Below are 10,650 nucleotides of genomic sequence, written 5' to 3'. Positions count from 1 at the left end.
GTTCTAGTCTCCGGAAACCCTGTGTCCCTCCTGTAGTAGATAGGTTTTAAACCCAATTAGCGAACTAGTGCAATGGTAACTACTAGCAGCTTGCGCATTTATGATAAAACAGTTCGGGAAACACAACCTAATGTGTAAGCAATAGGACTTGGTTATGCAAATTAGATCATTTTGATGTGAAACGTACGAGTCACTGACGTAAAGGATGAGCTTACGTCACTCGCACAGGCAATATAATTACGTCCTTCTATTATTTCTTCTACGTAATTAAAAAAATAACACTCGTATCATGTCGATAACATCTTGAATATCTAACTATAGCTAACACCCTCTTTTCTCAGCATCTAGACTATGTGTAACTATAGACAACACCTACCTTTCTTAAATCCTCTTTCCGATGTATGTAATTTGTTGACAGTCTCTCCTTCCGATGGCTGAACGACTTGAGATGTTTCAGAAGCTTGTCTACCGCACGTGGGGTCAATATGGTTGTAATTCACTATCACACTAACATCAACAACACTTCAGTTCGTAAAATAAGAAATAAATCCAACTCCCAGCTGCATTTACGCTGAAAGCTACACATATTGTCAGTGTAGGTACACTGGTCGGGTAGAAGTATTGGGTTTCAGACACCAGTACGTGAGTTGGTTAATGAGATTTAAAGCCTATAGGCTACATATGGCCATTAAGGCTACACGTAACCTTTTCACAGGAATACTTTAATTTCTAAAGTATTCTCTTAGTATACATAAGCTGAGAGATATACACCTCTCAATGTATACACAGTGTCCTCACGGGAAGTACTGTACACAAATATTTACATCCGAATGAGGGTAAAAGACTTATTTTTCATTTGATAATGTTCCTGGTACCTGAGAGAGGTCAGCCAATCATAAATCAGTATAACCAGCTGATGAACGTACACGCCCAGTTTACATTGACCAATGATAATTAACCTTACTAGGCGCGCTATTTAAACCATTAAATTGTTCTGTTTTATTAGACAAGAGTCAGTTAAACAATCCAAACCCTGACAGACGATCCATAGTAATAATAATAAAATTATAGACAATATAATAGATAAAAGGACATATGTGCAATTAATCTGACATTTAACTGTGGCAACGTTTCGCTCTCCAGGAGCTTTGTCAAGCTGTAAAACGGCTTGACAAAGCTCCAGGTGAGCGAAACGTTGCTGAAATAAAATGTCCAGTTACCTGACATTATCTTCCCTCACCACCCGACTGTGTAATGAATATTTGTTTTAAGACTGTTTATATTTGCACAGTAATCCTATTGAGGTATCGTGTGAGGGACTAAGAAACAGTATCTCTCCCACAGTTCTACATAGACAGATCCCTGGCTGTATTTACTTCGTGTCCATCAACACCAGTGAACATGACCAGTTCTGGCATCGCCATGGTGTACTGCGTCGTCAGCTGCGCCCAGAACCCGAACTGCAACTTCGTTACGTATGAGGGTGAGTGTCAAGCTATATACTGCCTCTGTTATTGTGGATCCGATGGACGCGCTGCCAGAGATAGTGAAGAAAAGACACTTCCTACACAGGTTTCCATTGAGACTTGATAAACTACACAGATATTATTATTTTTATAAAGGGGAAGCGCTTGTCGGGGATGGAAGGTATTCAGGCTTAATTCAGGGAACTGGAGCATAGATCCAATTCCGTAGATCAAGAGCCCCTCACCAGCATCAAGGAACCTTCCTTGGGGGGTCTACACAGAGAGAAACATTACAGAGTATTAGATTCAATTGCCATTTGTTCAAACTCTGCCAGTTATATGGTTTGTTTACGTGATAAGCTCTACAGAGAGAGAGAAATATGACGTGATAAGCTCTACAGAGAGAGAGAAATATGACGTTATAAAGCTCTACAACAGAAGCTTATTCATCAACATGTCTTTGATGTATGCTTATTAAGACACATACCATGCTAAAGAGAAAAATTTTCACACCATAAGAGCGTTGATACACGGTCTTCCTGCCTACTCGGGCTAATTCAGTGTCAAAACACGAGCCTCCTTCACTGTCATTATGTATCATATGTTCGTGGCCTAAAACAGTGACTGAATGTGTCATTTTTATGAACAAAATTATGTGTGTGTGTATGGCAACAGTGGCCTTAATCTCATGATGATTCTCTGAGCATCATTGGTCAGACGATTGAGATGGTTATAGTATATAGTGAGATATCGTAGTTTATCATAACCATTTAAAAGATTGGGTATTCTTGTACTAAAATGGCATTAATTCTGATGTTAGTATTTATGCGTCTGGATGGTATTTTCAGGTTAATTCTTAGAGTCTTATGTAATAGGCAATGTCTAATTCTTAAGTACCATTTAAGCATTGCATAATTCGTGGCTTTCTTGTATGCCTACTGTTGTACTAAGACATTTATCTTCATTATTTACATGGATCAAAGAAATAAACATAATCCTGGTGGTTCACACAGGAGGTCAGTGTATGCTGCACACCGTGATACTGGCCACTGGCTACAACACGAACGCTACTGGTTCCAGTATCATCCCAGCTTACAGACCACAGAGCCAGGCAGTTCCTCCACTCAGCGTCACCGCTTTCACCATCACAACAACTACGGACTTTCCTGGATTCCCAACATTCTCTTCATCACTGGTAAAATTGTTGTACGGAGTGTCAGCTTTATATAGTACCGGTGTGATTCACGATATTGTAATAACATAACGATAGCTGGGTGCGTGATTCTTGTAGGATTGTATGGTCCTGTGAGTTATAGCTTCGTGAATTTTCGCTCACAATGAGACGGGCTAAAACAGTACGGGTTCGACCCCCCGGCTAGTTGCAGTGTTGTTATCTATATATATATATATATATATCTATATATCTCTATTTATATATATATATATATATATATATATATATATATATATACATATATATATATATATATACTTGGGAGTTGACGTGTCGGCGGATGGATTTATGAAGGATGAGGTTAATCATAGAATTGATGAGGGAAAAAAGGTGAGTGGTGCGTTGAGGTATATGTGGAGTCAAAAAACGTTATCTATGGAGGCAAAGAAGGGAATGTATGAAAGTATAGTAGTACCAACACTCTTATATGGGTGTGAAACTTGGGTGGTAAATGCAGCAGCGAGGAGACGGTTGGAGGCAGTGGAGATGTCCTGTCTAAGGGCAATGTGTGGTGTAAATATTATGCAGAAAATTCGGAGTGTGGAAATTAGGAGAAGGTGTGGAGTTAATAAAAGCATTAGTCAGAGGGCAGAAGAGGGGTTGTTGAGGTGGTTTGGTCATTTAGAGAGAATGGATCAAAGTAGAATGACATGGAAAGCATATAAATCTATAGGGGAAGGAAGGAGGGGTAGGGGTCGTCCTCGAAAGGGTTGGAAAGAGGGGGTAAAAGAGGTTTTGTGGGCGAGGGGCTTGGACTTCCAGCAAGTGTGCATGAGCGTGTTAGATAGGAGTGTATGGAGACGAATGATACTTGGGACCTGACGATCTGTTGGAGTGTGAGCAGGGTAATATTTAGTGAAGGGATTCAGGGAAACCGGTTTTTTCATATAGTCGGACTTGAGTCCTGGAAATGGGAAGTACAGTGCCTGCACTTTAAAGGAGGGGTTTGGGATATTGGCAGTTTGGGGGGATATGTTGTGTATCTTTATATGTGTATGCTTCTAAACTGTTGTGTTCTGAGCACCTCTGCAAAAACAGTGATAATGTGTGAGTGTGGTGAAAGTGTTGAATGATGATGAAAGTATTTTCTTTTTGGGGATTTTCTTTCTTTTTTGTGTCACCCTGCCTCGGTGGGAGACGGCAGACTTGTTGAATATATATATATATATATATATATATATATATATATATATATATATATATATATATATATATATTTAAATATATATATATATATAAGTTGAACTTACCGAATAGAACAAACTCCCTTATAAATTAGACTCCCATTTTTACAAATTAATTGACATATTTTTTCCATAAACAATGATGTAATTATATTTTTGGACCAAACCTAACTTAGGAACCTCACTTAAACTAATTTTTTCGCATTTTACCTTTACTTAGGTTCAAGGAGGCTCCTGGTGCTGGCTGCAGGTTAGTGACTGTCCGTGCACTGTGAACAGCGTCAACCAGAAAGTGAGCATCAACCTGGGTTCACCACAGCACATCAGACAGATTCTGGTCTACCGTACCGTCACTGCCTACTCGATCCTGTCCTCTCAACTGTCCATTTATGTAAGTATCGTGATATTAATGGCTCACAATACCGACAACCACTTGATGAGTAGGGCACATGTGCAACACCTGCTAACCAACACCTGCTAAAAGAAAATCTCCTGAATGATGTGCCTTCACTGCTAAGAGATGAGCTTTGTCGTTTCCTGAAGCGTTGTTGAGCATTGTGTTGGCGATTTTTCCGTGATCGGTTTGTCCCAGTGGGACTGTTTGTAGTCTCTGGGAGGAGCTGACCAGCTTGAAAAGTCTGCAAGGGTGTTCCACCACGTGGCTGCTGCGATGAACCTGGGGTCTTGAGTTCCTGCAACACCCCTCAAGCGGTCGGGAACTATCTTTACTTGTTCACTGGAGGCCATACACAAGGACAGAAATGTATGTAATGCTACCTACGCTGTCTTGCGCACCAATATACCTCCCAGTTGTACTGGAAGAGTTGCTTGATCTCATTGGTGATCTTCCAGTGACAGGAATTGACAAGTTGGATAGGAACAGAATGTATGTTTCAGAGATGGAACACAGCAACAAGTGACCACAATTTAAACATGAAAACCTAGATGAGTCACAGGGATGTTAGGAATTATTTCTTCAGCAATAGAGTTGTCAGAAAGTGGAACAATATGGAGGCACATCTCAGGAGTGTGTCACAATCACTATTATTATTATTGTCAAAGTATTTATTCATCAGTAAAGATAACTAGGTGTTGCACATGAGTTTTGTATCTAGTGAAGTGCCGTTTATCCACTTTTGTAATAAAATCAGAATATGGATCTTGTAGTTCACTAATTTACTCCTCTATTACTAAAAGAAATTTCTTATCATATAACGTAATAAAGGAAAATATGATCGAGTTCTTAATGACAGTCTTGTCAATGATTCTTCTCTTTAACGTTTTTTTTTTTTCTTATTCGCCGGTACTCTCCCGGCCCGGGACTTTTCCAAGTAGTGGTGACCCGGCCTTGGCTCCCTATCTGGAGAGTATCTCGAGACCTAAGTCTCCCATGGGAGGAGGTACAAGTACCTCCTCATCTTTGGGACCAAGTGTTCCCAGACCTAGCCACAGTCCCCGCCCTCACGGGGCTCGTAGGGAGAAGCTAGGCCTCTGGTCTGCCATCTGCCCCGCCTCAAAGGGGCTCGTGGGGATGGCAGTCTTATGAGCTGCTCTTCAATGTTGAATTATTATTATTATTAATTATTATTATTGTTATTATTATTATTATTATTATTATTATTATTATTATTATTATTATTATTATTATTAATTATTACTATTATTATTATTATTATTATTATTATTATTATTATTATTATTATTATTATTATTATTATTATTATATTTTTAATTATTATTATTATATTTTTAATTATTATTATTAATTTTACTAGTATACATAAAACCAGTAAGGGTCATACTACTCCTGGGGAATTGGAAATAATCAGGTTTAATCCGAGGAAAGAGAAGGGAAGCTCAAATTCCTAGGACTAAGATCTCTTTACCAGCATCAAGTACTGGTGTTAGTGTACTGGTGTTAATGTACTGGTGTTAGTGTACTGGTGTTAATGTGTACTGGTGTTAATGTGTTGACAGCCTGTACTGTCTGCACAGACAGCCCATGCTGTCTGCCAGCTTAGTTCATATTTTGTACCACTCAGGTGCTGCCACCTATAGGCGTTGCCACTTCAGCCTGCCTGCCCTTTCCTCACTCTCAGTCACACCGCGGCCTAGCAGGAAGACACAAGGCCTACACCTAGCTCCCTCTCATGGGATGACCCTGCCCGGGCCATGGGCACAGCACACAAGCCTGTGTACCCACCACAACGTTATCAATAAAGTAAGAAGCCTCTGAAGACGTATCATTTGAACCCCGCTACAGCTTACCAAATAATCTCATTAAACATTGGTAGCAGCGGTGGTCGCAGCAGTTGTTTGCTTGGAGAGAGGAAGGAAGAGGTATGAAGTCATCTTCACTTCATCACCCTATACAAGAAGCATCCGTCTCTCAACGAGTTATCCTGATGTCCTGTCTGTACGTTTGAGCATCCAGACACAGGTACAAACAGGATTCAGGCCGAAATTTGCCGAAATTCTCCGAGAATTGTAAGTGGCATCCAAATGACCCCGCGCTACAGCGTCCCACGCTGTTTCTCAAGTCACGTGTTTAGCGTCACTTGTATGTTGCTGCTGTTGTTCAGCTCAGCACAGCTGTTTCAGCAAGCCAGAGGTGAGTTTCGTGGTGATTTCTGCGTCCAGTGTGTTTCCCTGTGTTTGTGGGTGGGAGGAGGAGGAATGGCCAGATGCTCCTTTGCCATACACTCACCCACACACCTCACCAGCCTACCATACACCACTACTCACTCCCTCTGCTGTGTTTTCTGCTGTTTTTCGTGTGAATTCGTCACCAGTGCTGTTTATCCGAGTGCCCGAGGCCACTCGAAGCTACGTGGATCAGCATGCCATGTAGATCAGCATGCCACGTAGATCAGCATGCCACGTGGATCACGACGCCACGTGGGTGTGGGCGATGTCACGTAGATCTACAAACCACGTGAGTTACCGAGCCAGATGTCCCAGGCCTCATGCTGTGGTCTGCTGCCTGCATCACAATGACGTCACCCACGATGCTGCCCGACTTCATGACATCACGATGCCTGCCTGACGTCACCTCGAGATGTCTGCTGACGTCACAGTGCTGCTGACGTCACCTCGCGACATCACGCCTGACATCACATAATGTCACCATCGAGTGTTCAGTAATTATTAAAATATTGTCAAGAAGACTAAGAGAAGATATATGTAGTGTGTTAATTCCTCTCAGTCAGTGTTCTCACATTTTAGTATGTCTTAGTGTCAGTTTTATGCACAGAAAAGCATCATTTGCTAGTTTAAGCCTGCCCTTTCCTCACTCTCACTCACACCGCGGCCTAGCAGGAAGACACAAGGCCTACACCTAGCTCCCTCTCATGGGATGACCCTGCCCGGGCCATGGGCACAACACACAAGCCTGTGTACCCACCACGACATTATCAATAAAGTAAGAAGCCTCTGAAGACGTATCATTTGAACCCCTCTACAGCTTACCAAATAATCTCATTAAACAAATGTGTACTGGTGTTAATGTGTACTGGTGTTAATGTGTACTGGTGTTAATGTGTACTGGTGTTAGTGTACTGGTGTTAGTGTACTGGTGTTAATGTGTACTGGTGTTAATGTGTACTGGTGTTAGTGTACTGGTGTTAATGTGTACTGGTTTTAGCGTACTGGTGTTAATGTGTACTGGTTTTAGCGTACTGGTGTTAATGTGTACTGGTGTTAATGTACTGGTGTTAATGTACTGGTGTTTGTGTACTGGTGTTAGTGTACTGGTGTTAATATTGCAGGTGGGCAACACCAGCAACATTGCCATTGATCCTCTCCTCTACAACGAGCAACGTCCGTTTGGTAATCAGGAGTATTCACGGACGTATGCAGGTACGGTAAAGTACGCAAAAATACGTTAAAGTAACTTAAAATACATGTAACTACGTCAGAGTACTTCTAGGTACGTCAGAATCTGTTAAAGTATGCTAAAGTACGGCAAAGTAAGTTATAGTACGTACCGTACGTTAAGTCAAAGTACATTAATGTACGTCGAACTGCATCAGAGTACATCAAGACGCTTCAGAGTTCTTCAAAGTACATTAAAGTACATCAAAGTACGTCAATGCATTTATAAGTACATCAAAATAATTTAAATTTCCCCAATTTCAATTTAAATTACCCTAAAGTAGGTCAGATTAATTACTGATCAAAAGCCCTCGCTTCACACGATGACGGCCGGGTTCGATTCCCGGCGAGAGTAGAAACATAAATTATTATTATTATTATTATTATTATTATTATTATTATTATTATTATTCCTATCATTGTTATGATTGTTGCAAACATTGTTATAATTGTTGCTAACATTAATAAGATTGTTACTAACATTGCATGTCATTGTTTCAGTGGGTCAGACAGCTCGGTACATCACCTTCTACAAGAACACTGGTGCTAACATCTGTTTATGCAAGGTCTTAGTCTACAATTAGATCTACATCATGACATCAGAATGTCTACCCTTCTTCCTCTTCTTCTTCTTCTTCTTCTTCTTCTTCTTCTTCTTCTTCTTCCTCTTCTTCTTCTTCTTCTTCTTCTTCTTCTTCTTCTTCTTCTTCTTCTTCTTCCTCTTCTTCTTCCTCTTCTTCTTCTTCCTCTTCTTCTTCTTCTTCTTCTTCTTCTTCTTCTTCTTCTTCTTCTTCTTCTTCTTCTTCTTCTTCTTCTTCTTCTCATACCTGGAGTATACCTGAAGAGGGTTTCGGGGGTCAACGCCCCCGCGGCCCGGTCTGTGACCAGGTCTTGTGGTGGATCAGGGTCTGATCAATCAGGCTTTTACTGCTGGCCGCACGTGAGCCGACGTAAGGACCACAACCCGGCTGATCAAGTACTGACTTTATGTGCCTGTCCAGCGCCTTCTTGAACACCCAGGGGCCTATTGGTAATCCCCTTTATGTATGCTGGGATATGTATATATGTCGTACTGTATAGGTAAAACTTGCTATTTTGGCTTAAATAGCAACGCTCTTCTTCAATTCAATTCAATTCAAAGTTTATTCTCTATAAGGATTACAATCCTGAGTTTACAGAATTTGGTTATTGTGTGGTTTACATGTAGTAAAATAATAATTACAGAGTGTACCACTAGAACACCTAGCATGGCTAGGCATTTCGGGCAGACTTAGATTAAATCTTAAGTTTAAAATATTACAAAATTATGATGTAAGTTGGTATTATGGCTAAGTGACTAAATACTAGTTTGTGAGTTTAGTAATGTGAATGCTTTTGTTTTGGCACTATACATAGTTTCAGTATTGGAGTATCACAGGCCAACTTATGACTAGTTAAGATTAATTATTTTGAGATTGAGATTGATATTTCTGTTTATGGTCAAATGGGTGAGTGAGTGTAAGTGTTAACCACCAGGTGGTATTCTTGTAATTAGTTGACAGGGTGTATCAGGGAGATAAGATGTTTTCTGATGGTAGTTTTGAAGGTGATGAATGTGTCTGCAGTTTTAAAATTTTCAGGTAAGGTGTTCCAGATTTTAGGGCCTTTAACATACATTGAATTTTTGTAAAGGTTTAGTCGGACACGGGGAATGTCATAGAGATGTTTGTGTCTGGTGTTATGCCTGTGGGTTCTGTCACAACTATCAAGAAAGCGTTTTAGGTCAAGGTTAATATTGGAATTTAAGGTCCTGTAGACGTAGATTGCACAGTAGTAAGTGTGGATGTACTGAACAGGGAGTAAGTTTAGATCTATGAAGAGTGGGGGGGGGGGTGTTGCCAGGGATGGGATTTAGTGATTATTCTTACTGCGGCTTTTTGTTGGGTTATTATTGGCTTTAGGTGTGTTGCTGCAGTTGAACCCCAAGCACAGATAGCATAGGTGAGGTATGGATATATAAGTGAATGGTATAGTGTGAGAAGGGCAGTTTGCGGCACGTAGTATCGTATCTTGGAGAGGATCCCAACCGTTTTGGATACTTTTTTGGTTATGTGTTGGATATGGGTGCTGAAGTTCAGGTTGTTGTCGAGGTATAGGCCTAGAAATTTGCCCTCATTATGCCTGGCAATTAGAGTGTTGTCGATCTTAATGTTAATTTGCTCATCTCCTGCTCTGCTACCAAACATAATGTAGTAGGTTTTGTCAGTGTTAAGCGTAAGTTTATTGGCTGTCATCCAAGTCGATATTTTGATCAGCTCCTCATTAACAATGGTGTTGAGGGTGGCAAGATTAGGGTGAGAGATGACAAAAGTCGTGTCGTCAGCAAAGAGAATGGGGTTCAGGTGTTGAGATACGTTTGGAAGATCATTGATGTATATGAGGAAGAGCAGGGGACCAAGGACACTTCCCTGCGGAACTCCAGTATCAAGTGGCTGTGTTGTTGATGCTGTGTCTTTAATGGTGACATACTGATACCTATTAGTAAGGTAAGATTTGAAATATGCAAGCGCATGGCCTCTTATACCATAATGGTCAAGTTTGTGGAGTAGGATGTCGTGGTCTACTGTGTCAAAAGCTTTTCTTAGGTCAATAAAAATTCCTAGTGGATATTCCTTATTTTCTAATGCTGTGTAAAGCAGATCTAGCATTTTTATGATTGCATCGTTAGTACTTTTATTTTTCCTGAATCCAAATTGGCAGGGGTTGAGTATGTTTTGTGCCGTTATAAATGAATATAGTCTCCTGTGCATGAGTTTCTCAAAGATTTTTGGATAGCAATGGTAAGTTTGATATTGGCCTATAGTTGTTTAAATCTGTAGGGTCACCACCTTTATGTATTGGTGTAACCCTTGCC

The 10,650-nt window shown here is 40.5% G+C and overlaps 1 protein-coding gene across 1 annotated transcript; it reads left to right on the top strand.

The window, feature by feature from the left end:
- The first annotated feature begins 1,385 nt into the window (after window positions 1-1,385).
- Window positions 1,386-8,627, top strand: LOC138854094 (uncharacterized). Its single transcript, XM_070095081.1, has 5 exons — window positions 1,386-1,483; window positions 2,480-2,661; window positions 4,105-4,275; window positions 7,652-7,742; window positions 8,259-8,627. Exons 1-5 carry the CDS (start codon window positions 1,402-1,404, stop codon window positions 8,339-8,341), a joined length of 609 nt encoding a protein of 202 aa, XP_069951182.1. The 5' UTR covers window positions 1,386-1,401; the 3' UTR covers window positions 8,342-8,627.
- The last annotated feature ends 2,023 nt before the right edge of the window (window positions 8,628-10,650 follow it).

This window comes from Cherax quadricarinatus, chromosome 49 (genome assembly GCF_038502225.1).
Source record: "Cherax quadricarinatus isolate ZL_2023a chromosome 49, ASM3850222v1, whole genome shotgun sequence".
NCBI lineage: Eukaryota > Metazoa > Arthropoda > Malacostraca > Decapoda > Parastacidae > Cherax > Cherax quadricarinatus.
The sequence above is the reverse complement of the archived record's forward strand: the minus strand, read 5'-3'. Positions and strand labels throughout refer to the sequence as shown.